Raw genomic sequence first — 15,767 nt, forward strand, 5'->3', positions numbered from 1 at the left:
TCTCTGCTGCTTATGGCTGCCACAGAGAGCATCCCTTCTTTATTCCAGGCACAAGGCACAAAAAAAAAGAGGGTTTGACTCACTTTTCTCTTGCCCCATTTCATTCACAGCTCAAGTGCCAGCTAATAAACAATCCTTGCCAGAGCTGGATTTTCCCCTGTCACATTTCTGCATCTGGAGTGATGCATGGAGGTTCAGTGGAACATGGATCCTGCAGATCCAATGGTTTGTCCCACAGAGCTGATGCTGTTGTTTGCAAGAGTTGTCAAAGTTTCTCTGGTACCTCTCTACATCTTCAGGAAAAATTCCCAACAGCCTGTCAGTGTTTGGGATGGGGAATTGCACCCCAGTGCCCAGACTCCTCTCAAAGCTGTGGAGATGAAGCTCTGAACAACACAAAAAGCAGAGTGGCCAGTTCATGCTGCTGTTCTTGTCTGGACATCCAACACCACCAAGCCTGGTTGTGCACTCCAAAGTGTTCCTCCTGACTGGGAAAAGGCAGGGGAAGTCAGTGTCCCAGTCTTGTTTTCAGTTTTCTTATCTAAGTGATCCTTCAAGAGCCCTTGCAGGGAATCAGATGTGCTTGACTGGGTGCTGAAAGGGGGAGATCTCAGCCACCAAAACCAGCACAAAATTCACCACAAATGGTATCTTTTGCATCCATGTTTCCCTGAAGAATATTCCTTTCCAAGGGAGAAACTCTGCTAGTTGGGCTTAGCCCTCCTCAGTACCCCAGTCATCCTCACACAGGGATTATTTAAACCCAGCTCTTGCCCACAGTCCCCATTCCCACTGCAGCTCCTCACTGACTCACACACATCCCCTGTCCTTCACCTGCTGACCTTCCCTTCTGGGATCTCAGCTGACACCCAGCCAGTCCTTCCCCAGCACCACCTGCCCTGCAAACTGAAATCCTTCCAGGACCAGGGAAAACTCTTCCCTTACAGGGACTTCAACCACTGCACAAACACCTGGGTGGGGCTCCCCACACCTCCATGTTACAGTGACATCACCTTCCATGCTGCTAGGGAAGAAACCAGGAAACCCCTGGAATTAAACATCTGGGAGGTCAATCAAACCTGAGAATAGGGGTTAAAATTCCATCTTCCATTTATCCTCACACTCCTACATCCTAATCACCCAGAAGTGCTGGACCACCAATTCCTTCTGCCACTACATCCTAAAAAAGCAAGACAAACGGAAGGATTGATTATTCCCTATCAGAACACATTGTCTGGAAACTCATTACAGGCAGAATGAAAAAACCTCAAAAAACCAGAGAATTAAATGCATTAATTATGCTGGTAATATAATTAATAATAATCCAAGTTATGCAAATGCTTTTAGATTATACTCCACAAGAGTCCATCACAGCAGCTGACACATTTGTACTGAGAAGAGGCCACTACCTAAAATTCTAAGAAAAATACTTGGATTTATTGTTCACATGATGACCAAGGAGGCATCTTTTCATCTTTAGCTTTGAAAACAAATTGCTGTTCCTTAGAAATTCAGTTACTTCCAGCTGGCTGAAGCCTAGGAAGTCTCTCTTTCAGCCAGTCACATTATGCCTTTTCATTAATGTTGCAGTAAGAGACACAATAGAACCAGCATCCACCAGCACTTACGTTACACTGACTCGGAAGTAATGAAGTGAAGGTACTAGAAAGGAAAATTCCTGCTGGAAAACCAACTTGCTTTGACCTTAACCCTTGCAGAGATGCTGTCTCTGTTCTGATATTGCACTTATCTTGAAGCAGCAATTATCTTGGTGTTACCTTCAGGGATTTTTCTTTGTTAAAAACACCTCCATATGCCAGCACAAGAATCTCTCTCATGTTACCACTTGGAGTATTTCTTTACAGGCCTGGCAGCCTGGAAGATTCCATGTCAGAGCAGCCTTGCACTCCTCATCCCCTTTTGAATCAGCACCTCGGGCCACTGACCCCCAGAGGAGCCCCCCGGGGTGGCTGTGATCCCCACTGGGCAGATAAACAAAGCCCTTGATTTTCAGGTGTCAGCCACCCAAACCAGCTGTGATTCCCATCTGACATTATCTCCCCTGCACATGAATAAAAATGCCTTACTTAAGGTACCTGACAGAAGTTTGGTTACCTATTTTTAAATAGCTGGTCATGTTCACAACTCATTTGAAAGACTAAAACCTCAGCACAGGCTGAAGGGGTCCAGCCATCCACCAGAACTCACCAGGGGACTGTGTCCAGTTATAACTTACTCCATTCTTTTTCATTTAAAAACCATGGGAGAAATATTAACTAAATTGCATGGCAATCACTTCAGAACACATTATTTGAAAATTGTGGGTAATAATATAATTTTCCCAGGCTCTTGAAAGATCCCAGCTGTTTAATAAACCTTACCTCCCAACTAGCCTGACAAGACCTCTTTGCCCAGTTTTCCTTTATCCTCCAACAAGTGGACTTCCAGAAGTCCATGTGGCTACAAGTGTAAACCAGGAACAAACCAAACCAAGCAGCAAAGTGTACCCCAAATAAGTTGATTCAAATTGCTCATATCCCTGTACTCCACAGCACTTCCAAATCCTCACCCCCAGCAGCAGCTTCCCTAAAAGAGACAGTCACAGTAAAACCACAGAGGATTCCAGCAACCAGGAATCCACAGGTAAATCTGTAGCACCAGAGCAGTACAGACAAAAACAAGTTCTGACATAGAGTGTTTGCAAGATCACGCAGAAAGACTGCTAATTTTCTTTTTAAAAAGGACTGTATTTCTGCATTACTGTTACACCGTGTTATGTATCAGAACCAGAAATCACACATTTGCTGCACTAATGGAAATTCAACATTTGAGACTCTTGAGGAACTAAGTCACTGAAGTTGAGATGTTTTTGTGATTAGATTAAAAAAAAACAAGAAACTGTATCAGAACAGACTATTTAACACTTTTTTTGGCTGGAGTCACCACCTAACATAACACTTCAGCATTGTTAGAGAATCATTTCAGGAACATAAGCAAGCCCAGGTTAACAGCAAAAAGATGAAAAGTGGAGGAATGTAGGTGAATGCTGCACATAAGTTCATGACAGATGAAGTAACACTTGACTAATTCAGGAAATGAAGACATTGTTTTTAAAAGCTCTTCAGTATCTGTCACTTGACGTCTGTTGCCTCAGGAAATAAAAAGTACAAGGCAAGATACAACAGGGAGCTTTGAGCTTCACAATATTAAGTTGAGCTGAAAAAAAATTGTATTGAAGGAGACCTCACCCTTTCTTCAGAAACTAAAGCAAGTCCAAACACCTTTTTTGGCCAAACAAGATAAAGACAGCTTTCTCCTGGGAAAAGTCTTGGCATGACATCAAGTTGAAAGAATTTTGTACACCGATATCAAAAGTTTAGCCAGCTTAAAAGCCAGAGATTCTAAAGCCAAAGAGCAATGTATTCCACGTGTAACCTAGGAAAGATGTTGAAATATATTCCCCCACCACCCTCTTCTTCAAAGTAGATTTTTCTAGGCCTTTTAGACTTGGATATGTAAACATTTGTTCACAAGAAGGAATTTCAATCCTGCAAAACACCACAGAAGTCTACAAGATACATCCCACAATGAGAAGTAATCTGCTTGGCAATAGCCTTTCCTTGAATTAAAACAAAGGTACACAGTAGATTACATTCTTCAGCTACACACTCAAGTGCAACTGCAAAAACAGATGTTAATTTTCCCTGTATCTCCATTAGATGAAACTAATGTAGCATCAAATGTGTTATTTCTGACAGAAGACAAATAGATCACAACTCATCAGCTAAATGCACACACCCATCATTCTGCCACAAAACTTTCAGCTCAAGCAGGCACAGGCCCCACGTGCAATAATCACTCCTTGAATTAACTGTTACAAAAAACACCACCAAATAGTGGCCTCTTCAAAGAAAATTATACCTAAAAAAGCATGAACTTACCACAAAATATTGGAACATTCCTAGGACATCAGAGAATGCTGTGGGTTTGACAGGTATATAATCTTCCATGAATTTCACTCCAACCTCTAAACTCACCCCAAAAGTTCCCCAAGAACTCAAGAATTGTGAAAAAGACTTGTGAAAAACACCACCATCACTGCACCTCCCTCAGTACTTCCAGCCTCTTTCCCTCTTCCAAGCAGAACAGCACAGTGGGGTAAAGCAGAGCTTGGAATCTCCATCACCATAGCTAAATACACCCAAAAACAGAACTCAATTTTTTATTTTTGCTTTACATTTCCAAGCAGCTCCCATTTGATACCATGGTAAACTGAACGGTTAATGAAATTATTTGCTCTCTTTAACTTGATGTTTACATCAATAAGCATTCAAATACAGAGTCTTAAATAAACTACTGCAACAACAATTTTGATGCTTCTATTAAAGACTGACAAGAAGAGCTCAACCCAAAAGCATTACTAAGTAGTTCAGTATTTTGCAGTTTGACTAATCAAACAGTTTTGGCTTAGCAGAACATTCACAAAAAAATAAAAATAAATCAAATGAAGAGAAAACTGACTTCTATTTCCAGTTCAACTGCTGACTGACAGACCTCAAGGAAGCCTTTCCTTTGTTAACAGTCTCCTGCCTAGATAGGGGGGGATTATGCTTACTTACCACAGAGAAAGCTGAGATTTGAGAAGCATAAAGTGCTGCAGAGAAAGAAATACAGGTGCTGAGTACTATTACTCCACAGAAAAAGAAAGAAAACTGGTTATTTTAAACGAGAAGTTTATTTAAACAACAAGACGTTTTACTTGAAGGGAAAACTATCTAGGACTTTTTTTTTTCCTTTTTTTTTTAAAGAGTAATTTACCCCTACTTAGACAGAGATTGCTCTACATGTAACAGCTACGTACAAAAAAGTTATAAAATTGCCCTTGGTTTTACAATGATAAAAGAAAAACATTGAAATTATCCAATCAAACAAGGTATGCAAGGTTTTTGTTTTTGAACAGTGAGAGCAAAATAACTTACTGGAATATAAAGATAACTCGGCTTATTCTGTGATTCTGTAAAAGTAGAAGGAGCATGCCACTAATGGAGAGAGGGGCATTTTCACAGAACCAGTTTGTTTTCCCACCCCATCTCCATTAAATGTTGATCAAAACATACCATTGGCCATTTAGTTTAAAAAAAAATATGCATTATGCCTGTGCACATCACCAGTTACTTTATGTACAATAAAAGGAATAAGAAAAAAAATCAGAGAGAAGAGAGAAAACTATACTGCAGTAGTCAGGATGTGGCTGAACCAAGTCTCATTTTTCTAACTGTGAAGTGTCGCCTGTGGGAGCACAGTTCTGGAGAGGAAAGTAGCAGGTTCTTTTTTGTGTGTTTGTTTTAGTAAACTCCTCCTGTTTGCTGCTGGAACACATCAATTGTATCTTCATCCTCCATTTCCAACTACAGCAGAAAAAAAAGAAAAAAGGGCTTTCAACTCTTCTCACATCTCCACAGCCTGGGTTGTTCTTACAGCTCCTGACTTTATGTTTACTTTTTATGCAACTTAACCAGAGAAGCCCCACTCCCCTTCACCACCACCCTTTTATACATTTAACAAAACTCACCAAACTCAAAAGCAAAGAAACTGCACAGGAAAAAAATGCCAATTGATAACTGTTGACCTAGAATGAATTCTAGTACTAACTTCAGGGTACAGTGTGTGACTCCTAAGAAACAGATTGGTAAGATTTGATTTCTGTTGCCTGCTCTGCCATTGCACCTTTGTTCTCCTATTTACTCCCTCAGTTTACCTTAAAACATTGCCACAATTCCAGTTGGCTGCTGTTGCTAAAATGGTTACAGCAATGGAGAAGCAGACTGGAATTAAAGCCTCTGCCCAACCAGGCAGTAAAACCAAGGATCAGCAAGCACAAAAAAAATTAAAAACACTTGGCGTGTAACCATGTAACAATTGCCAGTAAAGAACAGCAATACTTCATTAACATAATTCTCTTTTTTCACCCTAAGTTTTACAGTTGATATTCCTGGGATGTCAATGGCACCTACTGACAAAATCTGTACCAAAACTGAAGGGCTGCTGTAACCAATTCAAGTCATATTTCTAAACAGACTCAGTTGCTGCTTAGGAAATCAAACTAGTTATGCTATTTACCACAGCTATAAACAGACTGGTCTAAGCTTCAGCAAAACATGGACAGAAAAGAAAAATCATCCTGTTGCCTCAATTATCAGTATTGCAAATTAAAAGGTTCCATAGACTGGGGCCACAAGAGGCACAATCTTTGAAGCAACAGCTTGGAAAATTCAGAACTGAAAACTGAAGTCCGTTATTTCATTACAAGTGGCTCTGAACAGCAGATAAAACTATCACTTGGTCAGGCTGATTAAACACAGCTCCGTGGAGCAGGACAGAAAAATGCTCCAGGGCCACAGGGAACCATTCTGTTCCTGGAATGCCTTCATTCAAATACTTACAGACAACCCAAACTTCACCATATTCATTAATTCCGTGCTACTGAAACAGCTTCAGATCACAAACAACAGAAATTACTTTTGTATTACAAATTCACGCTTGCAAACAGGATCTCTCTGATAACATCCTGGCAAGTTTTTATATAAAAAATAAAGCCACTGCTTCAAGAAAAACTCAATTCTTAACTTACCATCCTTATCTCAGAGCCATGAATCAATAAAGTAAAGTTTTACAGGACTCGCCATCTGTACACTGTACTTAATATTTCTGTTTTATTATTAGTGATACAGATTTGTTATTCAAAACACCAAAAGGCTTGGATTCCATTTCTAATCATCCTAAAGTAGTTACACCAAAATAATGGTAAAAAAGACCCAGTTCCATCAGTAATATATACATTTACATAAGTATTTGATAGGAAGCAGAAGCATCAACTCCTGCAGCAAATTTCAAACAGTTCTTTAGCCTTGCTTGTGCTGTTTACCTGTGCAGGTGTGTCTGTTTCATTAATTGGCTGCCCATCGAACCGGAATCTGATTTGCCTCATTGACAACCCCTGGACAAAGAGAAATAACACAAAGGGAAATAAACCTGGTGTAGAAGTGCTCAGTAGTTTACTCTTGAACTCGTCACTGAATTGCAGCATCATCATTAAAAACCACCAGAGATTCCATCCTTCCCTCATGCCCTGACTTTTAGGCATTTCACTCCAAATCCCTGCAATCTGTTTTGTATTAAACACTGCATTGTGTCCAACAACTCACGAGAAGCAACAGTGCCCCCACTGACTAAGTTAAAATAAAGCCACTTCTGCTACACCCCAAAGGCAGGCAGGTTTATTGTGCTTTTGAGTAATTCACTTAAAAACTAGGTGCAACACTCTAGGTAATAAATGTCCAACTGTGACACTCAGCACTCCCTTCCTCCCTTTTCATCTTCCCCGAAAACAAAGGTATTCTCAAATATTTCTTCCAGAAATGCAACAACATAATTAGTCTGCAGCAGCTAAGAGTAAAAAATGGGAACATTTTGATCTCCAGTTCCTATTCTAAAGAAATCAATGTATCAATAAAGGAATTTTCTACTTCCAGAAATTAGCCAGTATTTTGGATAAGCATTTCTACCACACAACACCCATTTTACTGACCTCTTCCATCCCTAGAAGAATATCTCTCATCCTCACCTGAGCCAACAGACTGAAAAATGTAACTTGGGAGTAACAACCAACCTATCCTTCTGATAACATCAGGTAAAAAATCAGCAGTGAGTTTTCCAAGGTATTTTACAGGTATTTTGTCAGTGACATCTGGGATACAAACTTCCTTTCCAGTTCTATCCATTGTCTCCAGAGTATCTAACTATGCAAGAGCCCAATCTGCTTTTGAAGCCAATCCAGTGGATTGCAGGGTCGTGCTTTGGCATCTTTGAGTTAGAAGAGAATCCTTCATTCAGCCTGGCAAGAGCGGATGTCACACACAACAGAAAACAATGTAGTAATTATTTCTGAGGAGTAGATTTGTCAGGAAAAATATTTTAATAAATGTGAGTAAACTTTTTTTATTAACTTTATGGTTCACAAAAAAATGCTGTCTCCAGCATCAAGACACTGCAGTGTTCACTCAGAACATCATCTGGTCTAAGGAAGTGTGTGGCTCAGTCTCATGGCAGCAACACATTTCTGCACAGCAACGTTTGGTTTGAGCCCCTTTCTCTGACACTGCTTCTTGAAACATGTACTTCCTATTCCCAGAGTGTTGTTTTTGTCCAGGTTCATGACAACTTTATGAGCTAAATAAATGGTAGCTGAAAAAATACTGAAAAACTGTCCTTTGGTGAGCTTAGCATCCACAAAACATGAAGTGTGGTCCATGGATGATTTTTTCACCACTTAATCACAAATAGTCTTGATCTTCTCAACAGGTCACTCAAATTTAGTTACTTCCATTTTAGATCTACTACACACAACACATGATTATTATCTTTTATAGCTGCTAAGTTCTCTGTCACCTCTCCAAAATTACAGATTTATGTTGGGGTGTACCTAGTTAGGTAAATAATACATAAAAAAAATCTAACTTTTAGAGACACGTAGAACAAATGGTTTTTGTTCAAGAACATTCAGCAAAATTTCCGAAGCAAGCACCTAAAGACAAATCCACATCCACAAAAGTATTCTTTGGATACTTACTAGTTTAAAACTAAGATCCAAAAAAATGTCTCCCATTCTCAACATCTACTGATGTTTTTCCTCCAGTTGATACCTGGGGGCTTTTTTTTGCTGGCTTTGGTTTTGTTTTTCTTTAAGCAGAGTAAACATTTTGGCAATCTAAGACAATTTGGACTATTGCTTGCTTCAAAGTAACTAAGAATTAATACTTTAAAATATTTTTATGCCAGGACTTTACAGACAAATAACCAATCCTCAAATTCCCTGAAAGATATAACTGCACTCTATGCCTGGAAAAAGCAACACAGTGATTTGAAAAATAGAACAAGAGTTTGTACGACTGAGGTAGGAAAAACAAACTCACAGCTTCCAACATTCACTAATTTCTCCACAGAACACTCATACAAGAACACATTCACATGTTCAGCAAGAGCTAATTTTTCCTGTCTTTCCTCTTATTCTGTTGTGGCACAGGGCAAATGAAAGAGGTTTTACCACTCTCTTGTGAACCACAGGGTTTTTCCTGGTGATGAAATAGCTGCACCAAGACCTTACACTGACTTTATTGTATTCAATAGTATTCTTGAGTATTTATGTTTAAAAAAATTAAAAATTCACAAATTCTGAACAGTTTTGTAGAGATAGAACTTTTTTTGAAGGCAGACAGTCACTAAAAAATATTGTGGATACCAAAATTTCCCTACTCAGGAGCTTCAGAAGGAGGAGTTCCATGGCTCTACTCAAACAGGTGTTTTTAAAACTTGCAATAGCTGCTTGCAGCCTCACAGAGTGGCTGCAGCTGCCACCACATCAGCAAATACACGGGGTGTGTGTGTCTCTCAGAATATTCACTTGTCAGCCAGGACACAAGAGAAAACACAAAGCTCATCATTAAATGTACAAGCTCCTTCTCAAGGCATCTTCTCACCTCAGTACAATTAAGCTAATAAATCAGGAGCCAATGACCAGTCCAAGAAGTCACTCAGAGCTATAAAAATCCCTGATTATCATTTAACTCTCTCTTCCCAAAGTTATCCCAAACCCACCCTTTCCACACCAATATTTCTAAGCACTAGGGCAGCAGTTACCTCCCAGAGGCCTCCACCTATAAATGCAGACTTCATAGATGACAGCAGATCTTTATTTCACCCATTTCCTGCCACAACCCTCTCAAATCCACCCAGTAACAGACCCCAAGGACAATACACTTCACAGCACAGTTAGTTTCTGTTCCACCTCTATCATTTTGTGTATTTACTTAAGTTTTAAGACTTGAACTGTTTTCCTCTATCCCTGTGGAGAGCAGCTCTCCCCCAGACAGTTCTCCTGAGATCATACCTGTCGTTCACAATAGGCTTTCATTAGTTTACTAAGTGGTGTGTGCCTCTTAATCTTAAACTGCACCACAGACCCATCTTGCCCTGCCACCTTCAGATTAATGTGGTCATTGTTTTCAGTCTTCACTCCTTCCTGTGGAGGAAATAAAAGAAAAAAAAAATAACCAACACTTTTTAAAAAAGGTATGAAACTAGAAGTTAACATTTTACCAAAGTGCAACAGGTTATTGAAAAGGAGGAAATAAAGATATTAAAGCTGTTTACTGACTTGAAACCTTGAATTAGGGAATAAAGGTCAGCAATTTTCAGTTGAAAATTTAAAGGAAGAAAAGCCACATAAAAAAAAAAATTATATTAACTGTCATTCTGCAGACTGGAAATTTAGCAATGAAGAATTACCAGGCCAGGCATTCAACACAGAAAAAAAAATAATAAAAAGAAGTTATTTCTATCAGAAGCACAACAATATGCAACAGCAGTGTTTCCACTGAATGGAATTAAGTTACCTGTGTTATAACTATGATCTGTTGTAGCTGATTTGAGTTATAACTGTGCTCCCAACCAGCAGCAAGGCTCTTTCTCACTGCACCTCAAACTTTTTTCCTACCGTTTGATGTCCTTATTAAAAAAAAAAACTTTCCAGATACTTTAAAGGCCTATGTTTCAAACGGTGATAAAACCTGAAACAGGCCAGGTTTTCTCCTTCAGAAAATGTTTAAAAAAACTCCACATCAAGCAGCCCGACCCTCCCGGAGCGGAAAAGTGCGGAGGATCAACTTCCAGCTCGGTCCCTCGTGCTCTGGCCGGGCCTCGGGGCAGGGGGCCGGGGATCGGGGCTGTCCCGCTGTCCTGCACCCCCAGTTCCAGCTTCGTTTTCCCTCTTTCTGGGAGCCGGCTCCCGCCATGTGTCAGCCCGCGCGCGCCCTCCGCCACTTCGAACTCGGTTTGAAAATAGTGTGGGGGAGGAAGGTATTAAAAAAAAAAAAAAAAAAAAAAAAAAAGGAGGAAGGAAGGGTGAGAGGAAAAAAAAAAAAAAAAAAGGCGAAAAAAAAAAAAAAGCCAACCCCCCCGGCGGTGGCCTCTGTTAATTCCTGCCGTGCGGAGCGGAGCCCCCGCGGCCCCCCCGGCCCCGAGCGGGGCCAGAGGCGGCACAAAGGGGCCGGAGCCGAGCGGGGACCGTGAGGGCAGCGGCGGCCGCGGCAGCCGGCGGGGATGCTGCGGCCGCGGAGGAGGAGGAGGAGGAGGAAGGCAGCAGCAACCGCCTCCAGACCTGCCTCTCTCCCCGCGGAGGGCGGGAAGGCGGCCCGGGCTCGCTCCCCCTCTCCCCGGGGATCCCCCGCCCGCCCCGGGAGCCGCGGCCTCGGCCCCCCCCACCCGCGCAGGAAAATGGCGCGCAAAGGCGGCGCGGGGGCTGCGGGCCGGGGCCGCCGCCTGAGGGGCCGAGCGCGGCGGCGGGAGCTGCGGAGCGCGCCGGCCTCACCTTGGGCTTCTCGTCGGCCATGGCGAGTCGGCGATGCGGGGGCGGCTCGGAGCGCGCACAAAGGGGGGGCAGAGCCGGCCGAGCGCGGCGGAGAGAGGGAGAGAGAGGGACACAGAGAGAGGGGAAGGCGGGGGGGGCCGGGAGCGCGCACGCACGGGGCAAGGCGCGGCCCCGCGGCTGTGCGTGCGCGCACCCGCCGCGCTCTCCCCTCCCCCCCCGGGCGCGTTCCCGCCGCCCATTGGGCCCCGGCGCGCGGGGAGGGGGCGGAGCTGAGCCCGGGCCGGGGGGGGGTGAGGCGGGAGAGAGGGGGAAGGGGCGGCGGAGGGAGCGCGCGCGCGCCCCGCGGCCGTTACATAACGCGGCGGCGGCGGCGCCGGGAGGGGAGGGGCGCGCGCGCGCCGCCGCGGCCGCGCTGCCCGCGCGCTGCGTGCGCGCGCCCCCGCCCCGCCCCGCGCGGCGGGCATTGTCCTTCGCAAAATGGCCGCCCGGCCGCCCTCAGCGCCCCGCGCCGCTCCGCGCGCCGCGCCCTTCCCGAGCTGAACCTCCCCCAGCCACCCCCTGCCCCCCTCACGTCTTAAATCTCCTCAAAGCCGCTGGGCCACCTCCACAGCCCCCTCAGTGCCCCTCCAGTGCCCCACGCGCTGTTCTTTGCACATACGCCTTCCTGACCCAACGGGCAGGCCAGGGAGGCTGCGAGTCCCTGTCCCTGCTCAGGGGAAGAGCGGACGTGGCGCTCAGTGCCGTGGTCGGGTTCACAAGGCGGTGTTGGGGTTGAACTCGCTGATTTCTGAGGCCTTTTCCGACCTCGTTGATGCTGTGGTTCTGTGATCTCCCTCAGCTCTGCCTCATCAAATCTCGGCCTCCTGCTTGTGCCCCTCGCTGTGTTATGGAGAGCAGTGATGGCATGGCAGACCCCCAAAACCCTGGGCTGCCCCATGAGGAGGAGTTATCCCAGGGGAGATGGCATGGCAGACCCCCAAAACCTTGGATGTCCCATGAGGAGGGGTTATCCTGAGGGAGATGGCATGGCAGACCCCTAAAACCCTGGGCTGTCCCCATGAGGGGAGGTTATCCTGGGGGAGATGCCACGTCTGTGAAGGAACTGAGCACCTGCAGCACCCCAACAATTACATTAATCAGAGCCACCAATGATGGGATTTCTTAAAGTTCATTCTAATGGAAGGGAGGAGGAAATTTTCGAGAACTCCAGAGATTTCACAGGTTAGCACAAAACGGTTCCTGTGCCTTTTATCGTCAGCATCACACTTGTCACCATCATTTGTCAAATGCTTCTCTACATCACGTAGATGGAAAAGAAACATCACAAAAATGATCCCTGTTGATCCCCCAGGGATGGATTTTCCAGGTGGGCATCACTCCACACTGGTGTTGCTCCATGTTGGAGCACTCTGACTCATGGTCAAGAGTGGCCGTGTGGTCACATACCCCCTGCTCCTGGCACCATTTCAGAGATGTTCCTTGTCCAGAATAAACTGCTCACATAGTGAAATATTGACTGAAGAGAAACTTCACTTACAGGCAGAGCTGCAGACTTGCTTTTCACTGTCGGTTCTGGTCCTCCTGCTGTGCCTTTGTCATGTTACCTAACATTCCAGCTCTCTCCTCCGGAGCACAGATTGGATTTTTCCTGCCATTTTCTGGAAATTGCAGAAGAGTAACACCCACTGGGGAGAGGAAGCTGAAGCCAAACCTTTATCCTAGTCCCCAGTTGAGAAAATGGCACAGCCATGAGGCAGGAGGATGTCCCAGGTAGCCACCTGAGCTTCCACAAAACATGAACAATGGTCTTCTACAATCCCTTGTAGTCCAAAAATTAGCCTGAAATTTCATAGAACCTTTTAGTTTTAGTATTTTACTCCTCCTGAAGGGTCTTAGTGAGTCAGTTCTGAAAAAATCCCAGACACAGACATGTTCAGTTTGACCCAAAAAGGCAACAGATGCTGTTTCAAATTGACTGCAATTCAAACAGATCATCCTTTGAGCTCTGCTTTCCACTCCTGCCTGTGTCAATTTACTTGATTTATCATCAAAAGATCAATCAGTTGATCCTGCCTGTTTTCTCTGGGTTTAATTACTCATGCTGTTATTTTTCTATTTGTTTAAGGTACTGGGAGGTGAGAAGCACCCAGGCTGGGAAGACCGGGTACTTCTACCCAAATCCCCCTTCATTGTGATACCTCAGGCTCCTGTGATCTCCCTTCTCCTTTCATGTGAGCTCTGAGAAGCAATGGGCAACTTGGTTTGGACCTTCTCAAGTTGATCATCAGCACTGAGAAGTACTAGTGAGAACAAGGAAAAAAAGCATCTTAATCCTCACCCTTCTATCTCATCCATGGCTTTTTAAAGCAAAACTCCAGACCCATGGGGTACTTCACAGAACTAAGGATGATTCCCAATTGACCTTAAATTCTATTTTTAGAGATGATGCAACATCACAGAGAAGTGTGGAAGGGCATCATGGGGCTTGATGGTCCTGCTGTGTTTTGTTCTTGTCACTTCTTCCCCCTCCCTCCTTGAAGGTCCCTGTGCTGCAGGCCCAGGAGGAGGATTTTTTGGGGAGGTGGGATGAAACTGGCCAAGGTCTGAGCATGGCATGAAAGAACTGAAGGCAGGAATGGCACCAAGTGACACACACGTTAAGGCAGCATCACAAATAGAACAAGTGTGCTAAAAAAGACAGGAAAATACTCTAGAATTTATGAGAACATATGGGAGTTAGATGTGCTCAGAAAGGCTGAAAACGGCTTCAGCTGCACCAGCACTGGTCTCACCACCAATCAAACAGATCCCAAATCACAGAGCAGGTTTATACAAATCTCATCTCTGTGTGGCTTTTCTTTTTACATAGCAACAGAGGAAACTCTGAGAATTTGGAGCTGACAATAATCAGTGCTAAAACCTGCAAAGGAGCTGGCCAGACAGCAGCACTGGGAGCAAGCAGTGGGGGTAGAAGCCACACTGGGAACTACAAAGGGCCCACTCCTGCAGAGTCCAGGCAGCAGAGGGGAGCAAAGCAAAGCTTTTTGTCCCTCTGAGCTCCTCCTCTTCAATGCACCAAGCTGAAGGGAGGTGAATGGGGAAGCGTCACAGTGAGAATTCCTGAGAAATTCCATCTCTGGGAGAAAAAAATTCCATGTCTTGTTTCTTAAAATATTTCCTTACTTTGTTTCATTCCTGTACTGCAGTTTTATAAGGAAGAAATCTAGATTTTGCAGAGCTCTTTGGTATAATTCTCCACCCTCTGATGAAGAAGGGAACACAGGCATTCCATATATATGCTCTTCATGCTGGGATTTTAGAACCTTCTGTTTTCTGGCACCAAAGCAGCTACAGGCAGAAGGTGTGTGCTCCTGCACATCAGCAAGCATTAGCCTACAAAACCTACACCAGTCCCTTTAAAACTGGGTGTTATTTTGCACTGAGTCCAAGGCAAGAACTGAAAGCACACAGTAATGTGAAGGTGTGAATGAGTGCTTTGGGTTATTGGCTCAGACCCTGCAGGTCTGAGTGCTTTACTCAGGGTTTGCTCTTCTTTAATTCTGGCTTGGCCCTGGGAATAGAAGATACCTTTTGCCTACAGTCCTGTCTGTGCTGTGCCTTCCCTGTTCATGATGCTGATCATTCCCTCTGTTCCCCAAATAGCTTCCAAAACTCCTGTTTCACAAGGTAGTAACTCCTATCCTCATCAGACCTTTTTTTTTCTTTTTTTTTTTTTCTCTCTTTTTCTCCTAACTGTAAACCACACAATTTCTCTTTTCTTTCCTTGCTGGACCCACAGCCCATACCCCAAAGCCTTTCTGAGCAATGTGAAGTCCCACTCTGACATGGAAATTCCCAATTCTGCTCAATTATATGGACTGGAGAGGCACAGAAGCTTCCTTGAGAGGTAAGCAGGAAGGTTTGCCTTCTAGATACGAGCAGAGCTCCAGCCAGTGTTCAAGAGGACTAAAAAATGTCAAGATTTCATACTAAAACTCACCTTTCCCAAGATGATTTCCACAGGAATCATCCATTCAAGAACAACAGATGCTGCGGATATGAAAAGCCACTGACACTTTTAGGGAGCGAGCAGAGTGGACGCTGTGTGCCAAGAGACAGCAGGAGAAGATCAAAGAGTTCCAGCTTCCAGTGTCTCTTCACACAGATGGACCTGGGAGCAGCAGAGGACAGTGCCCCACTCCTAGATCCACACGATGCATCTCTGCACAGTATTACATGGATATTCTGAATGTATTCTGCCACTCACAAGAAGCTGCTGCAGTTATAAAAGCAGCACCTGAGCCCTGAGGAACAGTGGCAGGAGGCCTCGTGCTCCTGGGTT

At 44.2% G+C, this 15,767-nt stretch overlaps 1 protein-coding gene across 1 annotated transcript; it reads right to left on the minus strand.

Moving 5' to 3' along the window:
* Positions 1-4,716: 4,716 nt before the first annotated feature.
* Positions 4,717-11,722, minus strand: SUMO2 (small ubiquitin like modifier 2). Its single transcript, XM_064395794.1, has 4 exons — positions 11,426-11,722; positions 9,947-10,078; positions 6,926-6,997; positions 4,717-5,408 (listed from the first exon to the last, which is right to left on the minus strand). Exons 1-4 carry the CDS (start codon positions 11,444-11,446, stop codon positions 5,346-5,348), a joined length of 288 nt encoding a protein of 95 aa, XP_064251864.1. The 5' UTR covers positions 11,447-11,722; the 3' UTR covers positions 4,717-5,345.
* Positions 11,723-15,767: the final 4,045 nt, after the last annotated feature.

The sequence above is a fragment of the Passer domesticus genome, chromosome 20 (genome assembly GCF_036417665.1).
Source record: "Passer domesticus isolate bPasDom1 chromosome 20, bPasDom1.hap1, whole genome shotgun sequence".
Taxonomy (NCBI): domain Eukaryota; kingdom Metazoa; phylum Chordata; class Aves; order Passeriformes; family Passeridae; genus Passer; species Passer domesticus.